General features: G+C 41.0%; 1 protein-coding gene across 3 annotated transcripts in view; it reads left to right on the top strand.

Moving 5' to 3' along the window:
- The window catches only part of usp34 (ubiquitin specific peptidase 34), a 65,514-nt gene that overhangs the window by 38,652 nt on the left and 4,720 nt on the right, over positions 1 to 22,142 (top strand). For 2 of the 3 annotated variants that reach the window (XM_088005731.1, XM_088005725.1), the window contains 42 exons: positions 599 to 682; positions 774 to 860; positions 1,452 to 1,652; positions 1,728 to 1,810; positions 2,815 to 2,855; positions 2,979 to 3,103; positions 3,979 to 4,131; positions 5,171 to 5,275; positions 5,390 to 5,484; positions 6,088 to 6,392; positions 7,144 to 7,307; positions 8,048 to 8,113; positions 8,277 to 8,423; positions 8,569 to 8,625; positions 9,625 to 9,702; positions 9,786 to 9,880; positions 9,961 to 10,133; positions 10,345 to 10,495; positions 11,369 to 11,447; positions 11,519 to 11,572; positions 11,654 to 11,749; positions 11,844 to 11,908; positions 11,979 to 12,054; positions 12,179 to 12,226; positions 12,305 to 12,370; positions 12,913 to 12,993; positions 13,151 to 13,236; positions 13,843 to 14,011; positions 14,236 to 14,310; positions 14,402 to 14,553; positions 14,639 to 14,792; positions 14,884 to 14,928; positions 15,608 to 15,712; positions 16,046 to 16,193; positions 16,989 to 17,293; positions 17,796 to 18,125; positions 19,164 to 19,321; positions 19,407 to 19,485; positions 20,285 to 20,411; positions 21,399 to 21,506; positions 21,585 to 21,689; positions 21,765 to 21,889. In XM_088005731.1, the coding sequence (XP_087861857.1) occupies positions 599 to 682; positions 774 to 860; positions 1,452 to 1,652; positions 1,728 to 1,810; positions 2,815 to 2,855; positions 2,979 to 3,103; positions 3,979 to 4,131; positions 5,171 to 5,275; positions 5,390 to 5,484; positions 6,088 to 6,392; positions 7,144 to 7,307; positions 8,048 to 8,113; positions 8,277 to 8,423; positions 8,569 to 8,625; positions 9,625 to 9,702; positions 9,786 to 9,880; positions 9,961 to 10,133; positions 10,345 to 10,495; positions 11,369 to 11,447; positions 11,519 to 11,572; positions 11,654 to 11,749; positions 11,844 to 11,908; positions 11,979 to 12,054; positions 12,179 to 12,226; positions 12,305 to 12,370; positions 12,913 to 12,993; positions 13,151 to 13,236; positions 13,843 to 14,011; positions 14,236 to 14,310; positions 14,402 to 14,553; positions 14,639 to 14,792; positions 14,884 to 14,928; positions 15,608 to 15,712; positions 16,046 to 16,193; positions 16,989 to 17,293; positions 17,796 to 18,125; positions 19,164 to 19,321; positions 19,407 to 19,485; positions 20,285 to 20,411; positions 21,399 to 21,506; positions 21,585 to 21,689; positions 21,765 to 21,889 (5,046 nt within the window). The remainder of the gene's footprint in view (positions 1 to 598; positions 683 to 773; positions 861 to 1,451; positions 1,653 to 1,727; positions 1,811 to 2,814; positions 2,856 to 2,978; positions 3,104 to 3,978; positions 4,132 to 5,170; positions 5,276 to 5,389; positions 5,485 to 6,087; positions 6,393 to 7,143; positions 7,308 to 8,047; positions 8,114 to 8,276; positions 8,424 to 8,568; positions 8,626 to 9,624; positions 9,703 to 9,785; positions 9,881 to 9,960; positions 10,134 to 10,344; positions 10,496 to 11,368; positions 11,448 to 11,518; positions 11,573 to 11,653; positions 11,750 to 11,843; positions 11,909 to 11,978; positions 12,055 to 12,178; positions 12,227 to 12,304; positions 12,371 to 12,912; positions 12,994 to 13,150; positions 13,237 to 13,842; positions 14,012 to 14,235; positions 14,311 to 14,401; positions 14,554 to 14,638; positions 14,793 to 14,883; positions 14,929 to 15,607; positions 15,713 to 16,045; positions 16,194 to 16,988; positions 17,294 to 17,795; positions 18,126 to 19,163; positions 19,322 to 19,406; positions 19,486 to 20,284; positions 20,412 to 21,398; positions 21,507 to 21,584; positions 21,690 to 21,764; positions 21,890 to 22,142) is intronic. The other variant, XM_088005730.1, reaches the window with a different exon arrangement.

Below are 22,142 nucleotides of genomic sequence, written 5' to 3'. Positions count from 1 at the left end.
ACCAGAAATTTGACTAAATATACTTGATAAGATTTAGTATTTTTGCAGTACAAGCGGTAAATCAAGTGAGGTTAGCACAAACCCAGGTAGACCAGAGCTGATTTACAGAATAAAGTCAATTATTTAGTTTGATTTCTATCCATAAATACAAGTTTACTGCTCAAATAAATGACCATACACTAATTTTGGGGGGAAAACAAATTAAGTAACTTTCTGTTTTATTCACAGGTAATGTTAGAAACCCAATTATAATTATATGAAGCTTAAATAATAAAATAAGTTCAGTTTTCTAAATGAGCCTGTTGCTCAGATACTTGAGACAATATCTTCATTTCCACAAACTATAAACATTCAAGCCGTGAAGTCAGGTCCACTTTTTCAGTTGTTTTGGTGAATTTCTGATCTGTGGGTTTTAAAGTTTGATTTACTGATGTTTTCTGTCCTTTCTCAAGCTCACACCTGTAAGCTTATTGGTGGTTTGGATGTACAAATTCCTCATCAAATATTTAAGAATGGCCTCTAAAACACAAACTTCAGACTCTGAATCGAAGTGCGTATTGGGAGTGAGTGTTTTTAACTCCAGTCTGTGTGTTTTCAGGGCAGCTACAGCGATCTGTACCCAGACTCTGACGACTCCAGTGAAGATCAGATAGAAAACAGCAAGAACACCTGGAGCTGCAAGGTACAGGAAACAGCTGACAGTAAAATCAGAACAACATGTTGAATATTTAATGGCATACCTGATGATTTATGCTCCTCACGCCGTACTCCAGTTTGTTTCATCTGGAGGTCTCCAGCTGCTCCTGGAGATCTTCAACTCTGGCATCCTGGAGCCCAAAGATCAGGAGTCCTGGACTGTGGTGAGAAATCCTGTTTTAGCTTCAACCACACGTGAAACAGGAGTTTGTTGACAAGTCTCATTCTGATTCTTTATTGAAATGTTTCTCTCAGTATTACATCTTCTCTATTATATCCCACATAATATGCTGAGCTAATGCTAACTAGTTTTAATATGACTTGTTGATGATCCAGCTTGTAACGGATGGTAATTCAGTTAAAGTTAACCATGTGCAAAATTCACAGAAAAAACTTTTCTCCTTCTTTTCTTTGTACGTCCTAATTTTTAATGGCAATTGTTTCGGCTGCTTTCTGCAGAACTCTGCTTTGCAGCAGTCACATGACATGTCTAAGAGCAGGTGCAGCTAACACAGGTCCTACTTTCTGATAAAAATCTGTTTAAAAGAAGAAAGAGATTTGGATTGTATGGAAAAACCCAGATTCATCTGAGTTTTATAAACTCTACAAACAGAAATAAGACTAGCAGCCTTAAAAAGAAATCTGGAGCGATGGGCTCAGAGATTCTTTTAAAACTTTTGTCATTTATTCATGATTGTGAGGATACATGACCATGTTTTCTCTGACTGTGTGTTTTCCACTCGTTTTGCCTGCAGTGGCAGCTGGACTGCCTCGCCTGCCTCCTGAAGCTGATCTGCCAGTTCGCAGTCGACCCCGCAGACCTGGACCTGGCCTACCACGACGTCTTTTCCTGGTCCGGCCTTGCCGAGAGCCAACGCAAACGGGCGTGGCCTGGAAAATCCCGCAAATCCACGGTGGAGCATGGAAAAAGCCTGCACATCCCGCGCCTTACAGAGGTCGGTGCTCCGGTCGGCTGATGGTTGATGAGGAGACTTTCTGAATCGCTCACCTGATCCTTCCTCTCCTCTCAGGTCTTCCTCAGTCTCGTTCAGGGCACCAACCTGATTCAGCGGCTCATCAATGTGGCCTACACCTACGACAACCTCGCACACAGGTGAGCAGCGGCTCAAGAAATTGTTCACTCATTTTTAAGGGGCAGTGTTATGTAAAAATTAAATTTTTTTTAGCTTTACATCATGTTATACTGTTATTCACTCATCAAAAATATACCTGGAGGATTGCCTTAATTCTTTCATGTGGATTTGAGAAGTCTTTTAATCGCCATGGCAACCATTCAGCTGTGGAAAACACCTGGATGGACCTAACTCCTCCGCTGAGCTGCAGTATCCAAGCGTCTGCCTTACAGATCAGCCCTCGCATTCGACTTCTCCACTCAGCTCCTTCAGACTAGCCAGCAGCAATTAGCAAACAGCTGGTAGAACTGCTGAGCTCATTATAGGAGCTACTGTCGGTGCCACACTGATAAAAACATTGTTAAAGGGTTAATAGAGGAGCTTTGCTGTGATGGGTTTCAGAAAGATAAGGAGCTTTTAAAGAGACAGAGGGCCAATTTAAAGCCATTAAATTAAGAAGTCAAATTTCTATTAGGTTATATTTGATATACAGCACTGGGTGGGAACAAATGAGAGATCTCTTAAAATGATCAGTTTCTCTGATTTTACTCTTTATAGGTTCATGTTTGAGTAAAATTAACTTTGTTCTTTTATTCTATGAACTGCTGACGACATGTCTCTGAAGTTACAAGCAGTAATTTAGTTTTTATTTGCAGAAAATGAGAAATGGTCAAAATAACTAAAATGATGCAGCGCTTTCAAACCTCAAATAATGCAAAGAAAACAAGTTCATATTTATTTAAAAGCAACAACATTAATGTTTTAACTCAGGAAGAGTTCAGAAATCAGTATTTGGTGGGACAACCAGGAGGTTTTCAACGCGGTTTGGTGCAGTTTGCTTAGTTTTTCCAGAGCTTTATATAGCATTTTTATAACAACTGAAGGGAACATGGTTACTTGATTGTCCTATAAAATACATAATGCTGCCCCTTTAAGTTTTCTAACGAGATGAATAATAAATTACATTTTTCTGTTTTTGCTTCAGAGTCCTAAAGGCTCAGTCTGACCACAGGTCGCGGCATGAAGGTAAGAGTTGATGCCTCTTGGCTCCAAACAACAAATTTATAAACCTTTAGAAGTCCTGATGAGTAGGAGTGGAAACAAATCAGATGTTTTTTCATCCTGACGCTGTGGTTTTTGTTGCTGCAGTGACTCACTACTCGATGTGGCTGCTGGTGAGCTGGGCTCACTGCTCGTCCACTGTGAAGTCCAGTCTGGCCGACAGCGACCACCTCCACGATTGGCTCAAGAAGCTCACGCTGCTGGTTCCTGAGGTGAGCCGCTTGTTACGGTTAAATAAGAACTGAATCTTTTGTCTTTGAGAGTTTGATTAAATCTCATAACAACAAGGATAAAGTCTTTAAGCAGTTTTCCTCAGAGCAGAGCATCCTGCTCTAAGACGACCTTCACATGCCGACAGTTACGCCACTTTATTGATGTCTAGCAGACACTCTCTGCTGCTTTACCTGGTGACAACACATTTTTACAAGCCGACTTTGCGGTACCGTAACTCTGCGTTATTTTTGCGCTATCTGAAAAATTCCAACGTTTTCTGAAAAGGGAGACGTTGCTCTTTCCGGCCAATATCGGGTTGTTACGGTAATTTCACACCTGCCGTTGCAAGAAGCATGTTTTTCTTCATTTTAATCTGATGAAACACTCTTAATAGACTGTAAATTGTAAATAACTGCTAGACATTGAAAGTTCCTGTTGTTATGGAGAAATGGGCGAAATTATTTACTCACAGGACATTTAAAGAACTTCATACGATTAAAATAAGCAAAAATAATTGAAACTTATTTTTTATTAAAGCTGCAGTATGCAACTTTAATATATATATATTTTTTTACGTATTTGTTGAAACTGTCATTATGAGTTGAGCTAAAACAACCAATCACAGCCAGGAGGTGGGTCTTAGCGCTGTCAATCATGGCTATATATGCACCGCTCACCCCTCCTTCATTACATGATTCCAACACCTTCAATCCAGCCCAATTTCTCCTGGATTATTATTTTTCAAGCATATTTTGTTTTAGTGACAGACATATTTATAGTTTTTGTTTGTTGTAGCAGAGCACAGTGAAGCAACAAGATAAAGTGTGCTTTAAATTTAAAGTTGATTTATTGCTTTTCTTTTGTTGTGATTTAGCCGGCCGTGAGGCACGAGGCGTGTAACGGCCTCTACAAGCTCTCCCTGTCCGGTTTGGAGGGTGGAGAGTCCATCAACCGATCCTTTCTGCTTCTTGCCGCCTCCACGCTGCTCAAATTCCTGCCTGATGCTCAGGCTCTCAAACCACTACGGGTGAGTTTACTGCACACAAACACCTGCAGATGTTGGTCCAGAAAAGGAGCTGGCAAGCTACACTCTGTGTCAGTGGTCCTCTGGGACGATGATTTGACTCAATTTGAGCTTTGCTACACAAAATCCAGTTGGTTTCTTCGAGACATTGTCCCCTTGATGGGGTAAGAAAAACTGGGACACAACTTCATGAGCAAAGATGGAGAAGCTTGGTGGTAAAAACTAAAATTCACCAATAGGAGAAAAGCCCGTCACAATAAGCTGTAAATCAATTAATCCATGATGAACACAAACAGGCTTGATCATTTCCATTTGCATGTTTGTTTTTCTAGTTTCTGTCTCCCTTTCTACCAAAGACTGAAAGACAAAAGTCTTCACTCTGGTGCTTTGATATCAAGCAGCTCCATTTTTTGAAATGACAGAGACTTGAGGATCCATTTTATTTGTTTTGGTTTTTTAAATGGCTTCCAGTTCCAATGTTAAGTGTTAAAAATTCAAGTTTATTGATCTTTGAGAATGTGTTCTTGCATTATCATCCTTATATTGCTTGAAAATGGTCTCAAAACAACAATATTATCGCAATAACGTCTGGGAGAATTTATTGTCCATCATAATTGGTTATTGTGATGCATCTAATCAGAGATCTGTCTTGCCAGGTTTAGGAATTATATTCAAATTGTGTTAAATATTTCTTTCCAGCCTTCGTGTTGTGAGCTGTCCTTTTTTATTCACATTGGAAGCAGAGGAGTCAACAGCCATGTTTCCATTGACCTAAAAACTGCAGAAATTGGAATTACAAAAAATGTATTTGCTCAACAGAGATGCACCAATTTAAAAAAAAAAAGAAATTGTGCTATATTGAGGTGTTTATAAGCTTCATCAAAATAAATGTATTTCACAAAACTAGTGGAAACAAATCTCCATTACGTAACTATTCATAATTTAATGGAAGCAACATAATTGCAATTTTGTTTTTTTATATTGGCGGGTTACCAACAAGGTTTGTATTTTTGTGAGCTTTACTCACAGTTTGCATCTGCAGGTGGAGGATTACGAGGAGGAGCCTCTGCTGCGGACCGGCTGTAAGGAATACTTCTGGCTTCTCTGCAAACTCATCGATAACATCCACGTGAAAGATGCCAGCCAGGTGGGAGCGTCAGAGCGCCGTCCTCGCGTTCATGCACAGTTTGCTGAGACGTTTGTTTCATCTTCCTGGTGTTGCTTTGAGCTGCTGCTAGTATTGGTCTGTTTGAACTCACAGAAGGTCTCTCCCTCTCTGTCGCTGACCGGCACGATGCAGACCACGCTGCTGGACCTCGACGCTCTCGCCCGGCACCTCGCCGACTGCATCAGGAGGTGGGGCAGCTGCAGATGGGTGACTCAGAAACACTTTATTTGAAGGGGTGTGCATAAGACTGTCATGAACATGAAGGGGCCTTCATGAATGTTTATGATCCTTAGCATGAAGCGTCATTCGGTTAATAATGACGTCACTGCAAAACACAAAATCTTACCGAGTATTTTTGGTCTAGTTTCTACTACAAATAAGCTTTAAAGAAGACAAAACTATCTTACAAGTAAGACTTAGATGACATTGTGACATTATTTGAGAATGACAAATAATGACATTGTCACTATTTGACATTATAATGATTATATTATTTCAAATAATTAGCATTATTCAGATAAATTAGCATTATTCTGTAAGCAATGACATTTTTATGCAAAGTTGCATTAAAACTTGCATTAAAAAAGTCAACTTTACATTAAAAGTGTCTTTATTTACCAAACAACACTTCATGAAAACAGTCAAACATTCATGAAGAATCCTTCATTTTATTACAGAGTCATGTCAACCCTTCAAATAAAGTGTCCCTGATATTTCTCGGCTTATACTGAGTGATGTGTTGACTTTTGCGAAGCCAACTGATTGGGTTTGGTTTTCCTTTTCACACCCAGCCGGGAGATCCTGGACCAGCAGGACGGGAACATCGAGGACGACGGGTTGACGGGCCTCCTGCGTCTCGCCACCAGCGTCCTCAAGCACAAGCCGCCGTTCAAGTTCTCCCGCGAGGGACAGGAGTTTCTGCGGGACGTCTACAATCTCCTCTTCCTCCTGCCCAGCCTGACCGACCGGGCTCAGCCCAAGTGCAAGTCCCACTCCGCCCGCGCGGCCGCCTACGACCTGCTGGTGGAGATGGTGAAGGGCTCGGTGGAGAACTACCGGCTGCTGCACAACTGGGTCATGTCGCAGCACATGCAGTGTAAGAACAGCTGCTTCCTCTCTCTGCCCCAACACTGAGACGATTTCTATCCGCTAAAGTCGTTTTGGTCCTTTAGGCTCTGCTTCCACATGGATTTAGCATCTAGGGACGTTAGAAACGATAATTTTTGAAAAAGGTTCCAGAGCAGATACATTTCAGAACGCTGGTCTGACGTTTCCATGTGGCCATGCCAGCTGCGTGTGTTTTTTTTTAAACGATGAGGTTGTAGCTCCGTTTGGCTCGCTGTCGTGCGCCTCGCCGCAGGGTTGCCAGGTCTGACAGTTTCCAGCCTAAACAAAGTAAAACCAGCACAACTCCAATAAAACAGCCCAAATCTCAACTCGATAAAACTTACATTAATACCACCTGATCTTATTTTAACTTATCATCTTACCTTTTATCTTCTACCTCATATATTCTTTTCTTATATCTTATCTTTTTATTTTGTTATCTTTTATCTTACCGCTTATATCTTTCCTATCAAGCTGCCATGCCGGTTTGTTGCGTCTCTGTTCATGTGACGACGTCACGGTTTGCAGAGTAAAACCAGATATTCTGCGTTGCCCAACTTGAACACAGTGGAACCTCAAATTTTTGTCTTTTCTGTAGAAACATGTAACACTGGTTTAAAACACTCCCAGGAACCGGAGCGGGCTCCGAACGGCATCCGTGGAAAAGGCCCATCAGTGTCTGAATTGTGTCCTTGCAGAGTAAAAAAAGTTCCACGCAGTGATTTGTTGTTTCCTTCCAGCTTCTCACGCCCCGTATAAGTGGGACTACTGGCCCCACGACGACGTCCGGGCCGAGTGCCGCTTCGTTGGGCTGACGAACCTCGGAGCAACCTGCTACATGGCGTCCACCATCCAGCAGCTGTACATGATCCCTGAGGCCCGACAAGCCGTCTTCACTGCACAGGTCAGGAGCTGCAGCTGCTCAGGAACATTTCAACGGGTCCCTGCGGTGCCTTGAACTTTAGCAAAGTGATCTCAAGGAAAGTGCTTGATTTCCATACAAAGTGTTTGATATCCAAACATTAATTACAGTTGAAACCTGATATTTTCCACCACCCAATAAAGACCAATTTTTTTTCTCTGAAGTTAAATCAGACTAAACTTTTCTTATTTCAGGTTGGTTAGAATTACCATCATTATTTCTATTGCTAAATGTGATTTTTACAGATTTCTTTGTATTTTGGTGGAACGTAATTTACCCCAACAAGATTTCTTTTGAATGTTTCGGTGTGTTGAATATTTATTATTCCTAATGTCTCAATGACTTCAGGAATAAATGTGGGCTTATATTTTATATGTAAAAAATGATTGAAAAAGGGATATTTTCTAAGTGTTTTGTTCTCGAACCAGTTGGTTGTATATGGTGTGTGTGAGAAAGGGACATTTCAAAACATAACATTTTGTTATGATTTAGCATAAGTTATCCCTGCGGCAGAATGTTAAAGTATTATGACATTATGAATATCTGCAATAAATGCCACAAATGAATTTAAACTCTCTTTGTTAGTTATTTTATTTTGCTTTTATGTCCAAAGTGTGATGCTGGAAAAGTGCTTGGAATTTTTTTTATTGTGGAAAGTTTTCAAACCCTGATTTAAATTCATTACATAGTTTAAAGTATTTATTGTTTGTGTGTGTGTGCAGTACTCTGAGGAGATCAAACACAAGACGACGCTGCTGGAGCTGCAAAAGATGTTCACCTATCTCATGGTAAGCTTTCCATGTTCGACTTCATTACATTTTCTAAACATCACAACCACAAACCTGAATTTAGTTTATTATTTTAAATGATAACCAGCACAGACTTGCATTTAATTGCGTCACAGAGGTGCAGTTAACCTCCATGATGTTGTTCATCTGTCTGTGTGTTCAGGAGAGCGAGAGGAAGGCGTACAACCCTCGACCTTTCTGCAAAACGTATACGATGGACAAACAGCCTCTGAACACCGGCGAGCAGAAAGACATGACCGAGTTCTTCACCGACCTCATCACCAAGATCGAGGAAATGTCCCAGGAGCTGGTGAGCACTCAAATATGAGTACAGTCTTTCTAAAGAATGGTTCTGAGGCGTGAAATGAAGGAAATGTGGAATATTTAAGACAAAATTAGACAAAGACACCATGACTCCATTTTAAATTAATGCCATTAATTATGTTGCTCTACAGAAAAACACGGTAAAGACTCTGTTTGGAGGCGTCATCACCAACAACGTTGTTTCTCTGGTGAGTAGACAACTTTACTTTAAGCATTTTGTTTTTACTTGTTTTAAATAAACTCTTTTAAAGGAGAACATGCGTCGGTGGTTTGAAGCTGTGCTTCAATGTCGTGTTTCCATATTAATAACTGTTAGTGGTGAAGTTACTTTTGCAGAGAAAACAGAGAAAATGTTAAAAATATTGGAATATTTTTGTTTAACTCCCCTTCGTCTTTTGCATCTGGAAACATTGCAACATGCCTCATTATTTCCCAGCTAATAAACACCTTTGTTGGGAGTTATTGAGTAGAAGCCAATTAATACTCTGCAGAATAGAGACATTAGTTTTCTCTCCAGGATCAGTCTGTTCTTACACCTCTGGTTTGGGAATTTGTGCAGCATTAAAACACAGTAATGCTTTTTTTCCACTGAGCGTTTTGGGCCAGTGCGGTTCTGTCCACTATTCTGACCATTTCCACTGCAAAAACGGCACAAATAACGGCCGATACTGCATCTCTTTCTTTAAATTGCTTTTCATTTCGCTCTTCTGGGCGAGGATTGAGCTACTTTAAGATGCAATACAAATATTAGAGGTTGAATAACGGCTGATATGATCCAGAAAAGATGTTGATTTGACTTAAAGCATTTCTTTTTTAAACACAGACATAAATGTATTGAATTACAAATTAATTTTCCAACTCTGCGCCAGTACAGCAGTTAAATACCGGGTTGACAATAAACAGCAACAAACCTTTCAATTGGTTCAGAAAGTGGAACTAGGAATTCTAGATATATTATAAAATAAGTAATAAAAGCATAAAAAACATAGAATTAGACTAAACAGATCTGCCCTTATGGATCTGACACAATAATAATCTAATGTTTTTCCCAATATATGGGCCAATACAGATATTAATATCAAATCTGCGCATTTCTGCAATCAAAGCTTCAGAGGTCAACTTTTAAAGCTTCAGCTTCAGTTGAAGACGTGACAGTTGGCTGTAAATGATTTTAGTTTTTCTTGCAGGATTGTGACCACGTCAGTCAGACTGCAGAGGAGTTTTACACAGTCAGATGTCAAGTGGCGGACATGAAGAACATCTACGTAAGCTTCGGATCCTGCGTAGGGTTTCTCACTTCCAAGAACTGCCATCACATCCTAGTTCCCGGCTCTCGTTTCTTAATTAGGAGTCTCTGGACGAGGTGACCATCAAGGACACGCTGGAAGGCGACAACATGTACACCTGCTCGCAGTGCGGCAAGAAGGTCCGCGCAGAGAAAAGGTGAGAGAATCCAGGCACTTCCTACAATAAGAGATGAGTGGCGACTGGCGTCTCACCGCTGGCCATCTTGGGTCCCTCAGAGCTTGCTTCAAGAAGCTGCCGCGCATCCTGAGCTTCAACACCATGAGGTACACATTCAACATGGTGACCATGATGAAGGAGAAGGTGAACACACACTTCTCCTTCCCGCTGCGCCTCGACATGACTCCCTACACGGAGGACTTCCTCATGGGCAAAGGAGAGCGCAAAGAGGGTTCGTACCAAAATGCTCAGCATGTTTCTGGTTTTAACCCTTTCCTGCATGAATCATGACTTTTCCTGTTTTCAAATGTCCATGTAGAAAAACAACTTGTGTTTTAGACTTTAAAATGTAGCTGCGACGCAACGTCTTACCGTTTGCTGACGTTAAAAAATGAAACTAGTTCCTGACTTTGTGTCGTCTTCTGCTCCGATTTGTGCCTCAGGTTTTCGGGAAGAGGGGGAGCAGAGCGTTACGGAGAGCTACGAGTACGACCTCATCGGTGTCACCGTGCACACGGGCACCGCGGACGGCGGCCATTACTACAGCTTCATCAGGGACATCGTCAACCCCCACGCCTACAAGAACAACAAGTGGTGAGGGTCAACATGCTCTGCAGCTTTTAGAGACGCACTGATCCAATGTTAATAGCTGTATCGGTACCGATATTTGAAAATTCTAGATTGGGGATCGGTAATCCAAAAGGGCAGATCTATTCAGCCTAATTCTATGCTTTCACTGTAAAAACACAAAATCTTACCAAGTAATTTTGGTCTATTTTCCAGTGCAAATATCTCAGTACGCTTGAAATAAGACAAACTAACTTAAAAGTAACTTTTCCACAAGAAATAGAGGCTTGTTTTATGTAAATAATTCCTTAGTATTGATTTAAAAAGGTAGTTGTCCTATTGGCAGGTTGACTTTTAACATGAAATAATCTGCTAATGGAACAATATTAAGGAATTATTGACTTAAAACAAGTTCCTGTTTCTTGCTGAAAAGTTATTTGTAAGTTAGTTTTGTGATTCCAAATATATTTGCACTTGAAATTAGACCAAAATTTACTTGGTAGGATTTAGGGTTTTTGCAGTGTTATGCTCTGAGTAATGACAAACTTTCTGAACTATTTGAAAGATTTGATGAAGTTTATCTGTTGCGTTTGTCAGTTTTAGTTTATTATTTATTTTGGCTGTTTTACTCCTAATTGCACTGACTGATAAGTTAAAGTTTTGTTTTTACATGTGTGACCAGGCCTGTTGGTGTAATTCAGCACATTTATTTATGCATCTTCAATTAAAAAAAAGTAAAGAAAGAAAGAAAGATTTTAAGTAAATGAATGTATGTTTATGTATCGGATCGGTATCTGCTGATTCAAACTTCGGTATTGGAAGTGAATAAAGAGGATCGGTGCGTCCCTGATCCTGGTGAGGATTTCCAGGTTTCTCATCAGTCTCTGTGAAAACCTGCAGGTATCTGTTCAACGATGCAGAGGTGAAGCCCTTCGACTCGGCCCAGCTGGCCTCCGAGTGCTTCGGAGGAGAGATGACGGTACGAGACGCAGCTGCTTTACAAATTAAATCACTGCGTCCCGCTGACACATTCTGTTATTTACCCATCAGACCAAAACCTACGACTCCGTCACCGACAAGTTCATGGACTTCTCCTTCGAGAAGGTAAGAATTCATTTCCTGTTTTGATTTTTTTTCCTGTATGTAACTGATTTAATAGCATCTATGTGCTGATCTGATGTGCAGACACACAGTGCCTACATGCTGTTCTACAAGCGAGTGGAGCTGGAGGAAGAAAACGGAAAGGATTTCAGTTTTGATGTCTCTCCTGATCTGCTCGAGGTGGCCAGTTATTTTTTTCCCCCATTAAGTTTTAAATTTTAACTCACGTTTATGACGAGCATCACTCACTTAAGTCTCTCTGCGACACTTTCAGTGGATTTGGCATGACAACATGCAGTTTCTGCAGGACAAAAACATCTTTGAGCACACATATTTTGGGTGAGTCTTGTTACTTTTACTGCATCACCGTTTTGCTTCGCTGTTTTCTAATTTGCTGCTGTGTTTTCAGATTCATGTGGCAGCTGTGCAGCAGCATCCCCAGCACCTTACCGGACCCTAAAGCCGTCTCACTCATGACCGCAAAGGTTAGAAACTGTTCAGCTTCCTGTCAGTTCATGGACTAAAGTAAAATTTTATACAAAACGTCGAACGGCATCAAAAATTATATATTTTTAAAAATAGCTTTTATTCATGTTCTTTCTTTTGCAGCTCAGCACATCTTTTGTTCTTGAGACTTTCATTCACTCTAAAGAGAAGGTAACGTATGCTCCAGTGTGGATGGATCTTCAGTTTCTGATCAGAATAAATGAACTGTTGTTCTTCCGTACCATCCAGCCCACCATGCTGCAGTGGATTGAACTTCTCACCAAGCAGTTCAACAACAACCAGGCAGCCTGCGAGGTTTGAGCTTTAACATGATTCTCTGCTTAACCTTCATCTTAAGTTATTTACTTATTTATTCTGCCTTTTTTTTCTCTTTCCCATTTCTACCCAAAGTATCTGTGTGACCCTAAAATTAATTAAAACATGGAATATTAGAAAACCGGGATAAAAAATATCAAGAAAAGATCGATGCATTTTGTTGGTATTATTTAACACTGAACATAAAAAGCTTGTTGGTTATGTTCTGTGTTTTGACTGAGCCTTAAATTTGTTCATTTGATTTTATTTATTTTCCGTTTTCCTTGTTTGTTCTTCTTGCTTATTGATCAATACCGCGGTTTGCTAGTCTGTAATATTTGTTTTCTGTGCACTGATTTCATAAATCCCTCATTTTTACGACTTTGTATGTCGCCTAGTTTTGAAATCTTTTTTATTCTTTTTTCTTGCGGTAACATTAATTAAACTTTGGGACAAAATTTGTTAGTTATTTAAGTCATGCAACTCATATTATGTGATCAAATATCGTTCCTACATGTTCAGTTGCTTTTTTTCTTCCTCAGTGGTTTCTGGATCGGATGGCGGACGATAACTGGTGGCCGATGCAGATCCTCATAAAATGCCCCAATCAGATCGTCAGACAGGTGTGCAAGAATAGAAATGCATCCAACTGAATGTCTGAATTTCACAGGTCTTGATTTCAGTGGGGGGTTTTTATCAGGTTGAATAAAAGTTTAATAAAAAATTATAAAAACATCTGGTGCTATCTGGTTCTAACATTTGTAAAACTTTGTCTTCCAGATGTTCCAGAGGTTGTGCATTCATGTCATCCAGAGGCTGCGGCCAGTTCATGCCCACCTGTACCTGCAGCCTGGAATGGAGGACGGGTACGTCTCAGCTGACTGAGATTCTGCAGCTGTTGTCGTTTACTTGTCCAGTGATGATGTGCAGTTCATGCAGTTTGTATTTTGTTTTCACACCTGGTAGTTTGGCAGATTCGATTGGATTGGGGACCAAAATTGCAGCATTTGTTACATTTTCAGTTGATGCTTTGAAAAACCTTTTCCTCTTCTCGCATGTAGTGGCGCTGCAGCAGGAAACACTGAAGGAAATGACATCCTGGTTTACATTTGTTCATGAAATGACGATGGAGAGGCATCAGGTTTTAGTGGTTGTAGGAGCCATTTCTCCTTCTAGCACTAGACAGGCGCATTTGATTTGGTTTATTTACCCAGAATGCCCCACACTATACCCTGCTTCCTGCTTTTGTTCACCTCGGCAGGTTTGTAGGCGAACTGGACTTCACCTTTTTAGTTCGCATCAGAGTTCAATGGTGCATTCACACCTCCCTTAAATGCAGCGTTAAAGTGTGATAGATACTTTACACTCAGCAGTTTACGGTTCTGACTTAGTTTCCCAGAGTAGTTTTGCATTAATCAGCCGTGTTGTGCCTAACTTTCAGTGCCCCTCTCTCTTCTCTTGTGTACGTTCAGCTCCGATGACATGGACGGCCCCGTGGAGGACATCGGGAGTCGATCCTGCGTCACTCGATTCGTCAAGACCCTTCTGTCCATCATGGAGCACGGCGTCAAGCCTCACAGCAAACACCTGACCGAGTACTTCGCCTTTCTCTACGAGTTCGCCAAGATGGGGGAGGAAGAGGTTCGTTTCATGTTTATTCTGGCACTCAGCCCACCCAGGTGTAAACGTTTTCTCTGCCTCAGCACAGCGGCTCTGAATCAATGGATGGTTATTTTTTCATCGAACTCTCTGGTGACCTGCTGAGAAACGATTCAGCTGAATTTATTCAACCAGTAAAAACCTAAAGCACGCATTCAAAGATCTGAAAGCTAAATTTCTGTTTCTCTTCTCCCCGTGTTGAACAGAGTCAGTTCCTGTTGTCACTACAAGCCATTTCCATCATGGTGCACTTTTACATGGGAACCAAAGGTCCAGAAAATGTAAGTTCACACACAGATAACTGCTTCTGTTTGCTGTAAAACTGCACAGCCAGCAGGTAACCGTAATGGGCTGAGCTTTGTTCCTCCTCAGCCTCAGGTTGAGGTGCTGTCGGAGGAAGAGGCAGAGGAGGAGGACGAAGAGGAGGACATCTTGTCTCTAGCAGAGGAGAAATATCGTCCAGCTGCTCTGGAGAAGATGATCGCGCTCATCGCTTTGCTTGTGGAGCAATCTCGCTCTGAGAGGTTCGACTAGCTGATGCAGACCCGACGGAGCGAATATTAATCTGTTCAAAATAAATCAAAATAAAAATCACATCTCTCTCTCCAGACATCTGACTCTTTCCCAGAGCGACATGGCGGCTCTGACCGGAGGAAAAGGTTTCCCCTTCCTGTTCCAGCACATCCGAGACGGCATCAACATCAGACAGACCTGCAACCTCATCTTCAGCCTCTGTCGCTATAACAACCGCCTGGCTGAACACGTAGGTTTCTGTTGCTTGTGTGGTAGCAGCAGTTTTTAAATCAGCGATAGGTTATTTTTAAAAATGGACTAATGGTTGTTTTTCTTCTCAGATCGTGTCGATGCTCTTCACCTCCATTGCCAAACTCACTCCTGAGGTAACAACAAGATCCTCTTGTTTAAAGGGGCAGTATGATGTAAAATTGACCTTTTACACCATGTTATAGTGTTACTCCCTCAACAACAGCACACCTGGAGTGTTGCTTTGATTCTTTCATGCATGTTTGAGAAATCCTGTAATCGTCATGGCAACCATCCAGCTGTGCAAAACGCCTGGTTGGACCTGGCTCCTCTTCAAAGCTGCATTTTCCAGGTTTCTGAGCTTCTGCCTCATAGAGCAACCATTCCCACTCAGCTCCTTCATTCAGCTCCTTCAGACTAGCCAGCAGCAATTAGCAAACACCTGGTGGAGCTGCTCATCTGCTGAGCTCCTTATGGAGATATTTCTCAGTGAAATGGTGGTAAAAACGTTGTTAAAGGGTTAATAGAGGAGCCATGTTGTGATGACTTCCTGAAGGTGGAGTTTCATAAAGAGCAGGAGTTCTTAAAGAGACAGAGGCGTTAAATAACAAAATCTAATTTCTTTTAAATCATATGCTATATGAAGAGCATTTTTGAACTGAAGGCAACTTGGTTACTTGATTGTGCTGTAAAATGGCACGACGTTCCTGGAAAATACATAATACCACCCCATTAAAATAATGTAAACATGCTGAAGAAAGAGCTTTGACCATGTCTTCTTGTAAAGGTATAAAATGTTTCCCTCTTTCCCATCAGGCTGCCAATCCTTTCTTCAAGCTGCTGACCATGTTGATGGAGTTCGCAGGCGGACCTCCGGGGATGCCCTCCTTCGCCTCCTACATCCTCCAAAGGATCTGGGAGGCAAGTAGAGCAAATCGATCAAATCACTCCTTATGGTGGTGTCATAATTACCGTAACAGGAGCCTCACGCTGTCGCGGCGCCTCTGAATTTTTGACACTCGGTTCAGATCGCCTGCGCCATCGTTCACACAAACTGGACTATTGGGAAGGTGCTTTTGCAGAGCAGCTCCCCTTTCACTGGCGTTTTATAAACCCTCTGAAAGCTCATTTTATGATATTACGTCTCCAAGATATGCCTTAACTATACATGCCGTTGTCTTGGCGCTCAACACAAACTTTGAAAAGTGCGACTGTAACTTGGCCTTAATGTTCCAACCCTCTGCTTCCCTACAGGTGATCGAGTACAACCCTTCCCAGTGTTTGGACTGGCTGGCCGTCCAGACTCCCAGGAACAAACTGGCTCACAGCTGGGTGCTGCAGAACATGGAGAACTGGGTGGAGCGCTTCCTTCTGGCGCACAACTACCCCCGAGTCCGCACATGTGAGGAGCCCTCTGTGTTAGCCCAGCTAGTGAACATTAAAGTTATTAAAACTGTTGAGGCAGCCACCATTTTGCTCCAATTTGTTTTCAGATAAATTAATTTTAGTTCTTTTAAGGTGACCTATCATGCTTCTTTGAACAGGTTAAAATAGGCCCATGTGCTGTACAAAACATGTAAAATATATTTTTTGCACAGAATTGTTCCTAGATAATGAGATTTTATTCTGATCAGTTCTGCCTATTTTTAGCTCCTTTCAGAATGAACTTTATTTGGGCGTCTTGTCACTTTAAATCCCAGTAAGCTGCTGCTAGCCACGCCCCCAACTCGATGTTTACACAGCAGCAAACAGATGCACAATTATAAACCATACATCTTTGAACAGCATTAGTTGAGCCTCCTACACAACCAGCAAGAATGCAGCAAGTGTTTCTGGATGATAACAAAACACTAGACTTTTCCAGCAGCCATTGTACAGCAGTAAAACCAGCTGACCAGATGTGCTGGAACTCAGCTTGGGTTGCTAGGTAACAGCAGAGTGACCATCAATTGTGACTCAACACTCAGAAGGTTTTTTGAAAGGCTCATTTTCCACATATTTTATGTACTTGGGCCGTTTTCAGAAGCAGTTTAGACTCAAATTGAATTGTAAAAATGTCCAAAAAGTGAATTTTGCATAATAGATCCCCTTTAAAAAGCAATAAAACACAAGACATCCCAAAGAATTGCTGAAGTTGTTGTATTTAAATAATCTACAGTCCAGAGGGTGAATCTGAGTCGGTCTGTCTTCCCTGCAGCTGCCGCGTACCTCCTGGTCTCCCTCATCCCCAGTAACTCCTTCCGCCAGATGTTCCGCTCCACTCGCTCCCTCCACCTGCCCACCCGCGAGCTGCCGCTGTCCCCCGACACCACCGTGGTGCTGCATCAGGTCTACAACCTGCTGCTGGGGCTGCTGGGCCGGGCCAAGCTGTACGTGGACGCCAGCGTTCACGGGACCACCAAGCTGGTGCAATATTTCAGCTTCATGACTTACTGCCTCATCTCCAAGACGGAGAAACTCATGTTCTCCGGATACTTCATGGACCTGTGGAACCTGTTCCAGGTAGTTCATCATTTAGCTGCTCATCCAGTTTGTAATGTTATATTTTTAGTTTTATTTTATTATTCTTGATCCATTTTTGTAACCTTCCACAGGACTGCAGATGTAAATTAGCTTATGCTATAATCTGATACAGTTTATCAAATGTTGATATTTATGTTTGAGCTGCACATTTCTAAATAAAATGTATTACTGATTATTGAAGTAATTGTCAACTATTTTAGTAATTGATTGTTACATGGAGTATGCTGTGCAGGCTAAAAAAAGGTCATTTGCTCAAATAACATATTCAGAGTAGTTGTTGAGCCAAAACTGAACAAACAAATTATAATTTTCCATTCAAGATGAAAAAACTAAACTTTTTCTGTAAATATGTTGCACCCAGAACTCAGGTTGCATAGTTTTAGTTAAATAATATTTAGCTGCAGCCCTAGTTTATGATTTGCTCATAAACCTGTGCTGCCACCAGTTTTGGCCTCATGTTTTGTTTTGTTTTCTTTTCCAGCCGAAGCTGTCGGAGCCGGCCATCGCCACTAACCACAACAAGCAGGCGCTGCTGTCCTTCTGGTACAACGTGTGTGTGGATTGTCCCGAGAACGTCAGGCTGGTGGTGCAGAACCCCGTGGTGACCAAGAACATCGCCTTCAACTACATCCTGGCGGATCACGACGACCAGGAGGTGGTGCTGTTCAACCGGGGCATGCTGCCCGCCTACTACGGCATCCTGCGGATGTGCTGCGAGCAATCGCCCGCCTTCACCCGCCAGCTGGCGTCGCACCAGAACATCCAGTGGGCCTTCAAGAACCTGACGCCGCACGCCAGCCAGTATCCGGGGGTGAGGAGACGGAGGAGCCAAGAACTTCAGTTTTTATAGATTTGACTTTCTGATTTTAGTTCTGATGAGACCAGCAGGGAAACTCTGTGTGGTTCTTTCTTCAGAGTAGATCCTGTCAAAGTCCTGCAATGACGATAATTTGATGCTGATCTGTTAAAAATTATTTGTAAAATCGATACAAAAAAGTAACTTTACAAGATGCTCAGCATTTTTCAATTGAATTACTTTTTCATGGAGGAATTCTCAAAAAGTTAATACTAAGTACTCATAATATTACGACTTTATTCTGGTAATAATATGATATATTATTTTGCAATATATCATATTATCTCACATTTTGACTTATTTTCGTAATTTTACGACTTTATTCTCGTATCATGACGCTTTATTATAATTTTACAACTTTCTTCTGGTAGCACTATGACTTTATACTCATGTTGTTTCGACTTTATTCTCATTAGATTCCAACTTTGCTAATTTATTCTCGTAACATTACAACTTCTCATATTATTTCAACTTTAATCTTGAATTATTTCGACTTCAAACTTGTATTATTACAACTTTATTCTTATAATACAACTTTAATCTTGTATTGTTTTGACTTTATAATTATTTAGTTCTTGTATCACTACGACTACTTTTGTATTGATTGGACTTTAATCTTGTACTATTGCAGATATTTGCATATTATTGCAGTTTATTTTATTAGTCCAACTACTCTCAGGATCTTCCGACTTTATTCTTGTATCATATTTTATCTTGTTTTAATCTTCTTGTAATATTATGACTTTATTCAAAAAAACCTAAATTCTCTCTTTTCTTTGCTGCATTCACTGTTTGGAAAATTTTATTTTCTCGTCCACCATTAAATTGCCTGTTACTTTGTCTTTGAGTTTTCCCCTGCGGTTCCGTAGCCGAGATACTAGCGGACGATACCTTACCAAAACAGTCGGGTTCATCGGGTCCTTTGAGACGTAATGCGATGATGGAAGCATGGAGGGAAAGTGGATCTCTGCTGATTGTTGTCGCCCCCTGCAGGCGGTGGAGGAGCTGTTCAACTTGATGCAGCTGTTTGTGGCTCAGCGCGTCGACATGAAGGAGGAGGAGCTGGACGACATCAAGCAGTTTAAGAAAACCACCATCAGCTGCTACCTGCGATGCCTGGATGGACGCTCCTGCTGGACCACCCTCATCAGGTCTGCACACACACACACACACACACACACACACACACACAGATGGAGGAAACTCACCCTCTGACCCGTTTCCTCTCTCCCCCAGTGCCTTCAGAGTTCTGCTGGAGAACGACGAGGACCGACTGCTGGTTGTGTTCAACAGAGGCCTCATCCTCATGACCGAGGTAGGATCACCTGTCACCTGTTGACAGTCTGCATGTTTTCATGGTATCAGTGTTTTAGAGCTACAACTAACAATAATTTAGTAATCGATTATTCTGACAATCAGATTAAAAAAAAATTGGCACATTCCGCAAGTTTATAATTTACCCTGCTGTACATTGCCTTTAATATCGTCATACAATACTAAAATAAAACCATTAAAATATGCAAATAAGTAAATATTTAAATGAGAAAATGAACGTTTTATTGGATAAATGCTGTAACATGTTATTCCGTTAGTGAATGCTTGATGATTCGTAGCAAAGGATGCAGCTAAAAAAACTAACTTCTAATATCAACACGTGAAAAACACAGTCGTTTCTGCTCGACGTTCCATCAACACAGTGAAGAGCCAGTTGATGGCTCTTCACTGTGTTTTAATGATTATCTGATTCATAATTGCATTATAAAAGGTTCCTAATAGATTTTATTTGTTTATTTTTTTACTGACTTGGGTAGAATATATTTATAGAAAAAGGGTTTTTAATCAAATGCATATATATTTTTTGCACAGTTTTGGCTTAATTACTGCTATGAATGTTTTACACTCTGAGCTAATGGCCTTATTTAGAGCCTATATACTCAAGTTAACAATTAATTGATTACTAAATTAGTTGACTGTTATTTCAATCATCGATTAATAACGATTAATCTGATTAATCATGTTTACCCTAAACATTAATAAGACTTAATCTAATTGCTTTAAGAGGAAAGCAACAGTTAAAATGTTAATCGTTTTATTCTCCTCTTGTGTCCCTTCAGTCCTTCAACACGCTGCACATGATGTACCACGAGGCCACGGCGTGCCACGTCACCGGAGACCTGGTGGAGCTGCTCTCCATCTTTCTGTCCGTCCTCAAATCCACCCGGCCGTTCCTGCAGCGCAAAGGTCAGAGCGCCTCTTCTCTGGACATGGGTTTAAAAACAAAGTGAAGCTACAGAGATGAGGTTCAAAATGTGGGCGCACCCAAAAAATCTAGAAAACTTAGATGCACCAGTTCAATCACAACAGGAGAGAATAAAAGTTATTGTCCCATAAAGAGGAAATTCAGGTGTAACGTGAAGGTGCGGCATAAAGTATAAAGGTTCACACAAGAGATTTTAAAGTGCTAAAAACAATATATAAAAAATTAGACCAATAACAATAATAGTAGGCCTGTCACAATAACACATTTTTACTGGACAATAAATGTCAGAAATTATTGCGATGAACGATAATATTGTTGTGAAGCCATTTTCAAGTAAATAATACTATAATAATTTAAGAACACGTTCTCAAACATCTAATGAATATTTAGCACCGCATCTGGAAGACCTTATTAATATCCAAAATAAGCAAAATAACAGAAACGACAAATAAAATGGATACTAAAGTCTCTGTGAACTAAAATGTCCATCAACAGAGAGTCAGCAGACCGAAGCTTTTCCTTGTCCAGTCTTTGGTAGAAAGAGAGACGCAAGAAAAAACAATAAATAATGCAAATGGAAATTATCAAGCTTGTTTTAATTTATTATGCAATTAAATTATTGTTTATTGCAACAGGACTAGATAATAATAATAATAATAATAATAATATAAGACTAATAGAGAATACTGTGCAGTTATTACAAATAAAAATATTGGAGTTGTGATCCAGGGGCCGCATAGATGACTTTTCCAAAAACGTACATTGAATGTTTAAAAAGAGACCATTTACAGTTCAGACAAACAGAAGGTAAAGAATGAGTAAGAACAGGTGACTGAGCAAATGCCGTCATGGATGTAAATATTTGTTTTCTCCTCATGCAGTGTTTATCAGCCATCTGCAGTCGACCCGCTGATGAATGGTTCAGAGATACCCGATGTTCACAGCAGGTTTCTCTCTTTCCTCCTCAGATGTGAAGCAGGCTCTGATCCAGTGGCAGGAGAGGATCGACTTCGCACACAAGCTGCTGACTCTGCTCAACTCGTACAGCCCTCCTGAGCTGCGGAACGCCTGCCTCGGTAGTTTCATCTTTTATCTCCGTCCGCTCTGACTGTGGGGAGGTTCTGTAACGTCATGCGTTGCTGTGTTTGTTTCAGATGTGCTGAAGGAGCTGGTGCTGCTGAGTCCTCATGACTTCCTGCACACCCTGGTGCCGTTCCTGCAGCACAACCACTGCACCTACCACCACAGCAACATCCCCAGTGAGCAACTTTCCCCACAGGTTGTTTTTGGTTGAAAATAAGCCAACAATAATTACCTTCTGCTCCTGTTTGCAGTGTCGTTTGGCCCCTACCTTCCCTGCAGGGAGAACATCAAGCTGATGGGAGCCAAAAACAACATCCGGCCTCCCAGACCAGAACTCAACATGTGTCTGCTGCCGTCGTTGGTGGAGAGCAGCAAGGTACCTCCACGTCTGTCTCACTCAAATTCAGTCAGTGCTGTAGGCCTGTCGCAATAAGCAATAAATTAATCGGCCGATAAATGAAAACAAAGTCAATAATTTTTCTTTCTTTCTACCAAAAACTGGATGATAAAAGTCTTCAGTTTGCTGCTTTTGGTCTCAACTAGCTTCCTTTTTTTAAATCATAATTTTGTTTACAGAAACTTCATAATTAGTTTTATTTGTTGTCGTTTTGTTTGCAGATTTTGGCTCT

This window comes from Poecilia mexicana, unplaced genomic scaffold (assembly GCF_051168715.1).
Source record: "Poecilia mexicana isolate PSO_F unplaced genomic scaffold, ASM5116871v1 scaffold_1, whole genome shotgun sequence".
NCBI classification, from domain to species: Eukaryota; Metazoa; Chordata; class Actinopteri; order Cyprinodontiformes; family Poeciliidae; genus Poecilia; species Poecilia mexicana.
The sequence above is the reverse complement of the archived record's forward strand: the minus strand, read 5'-3'. Positions and strand labels throughout refer to the sequence as shown.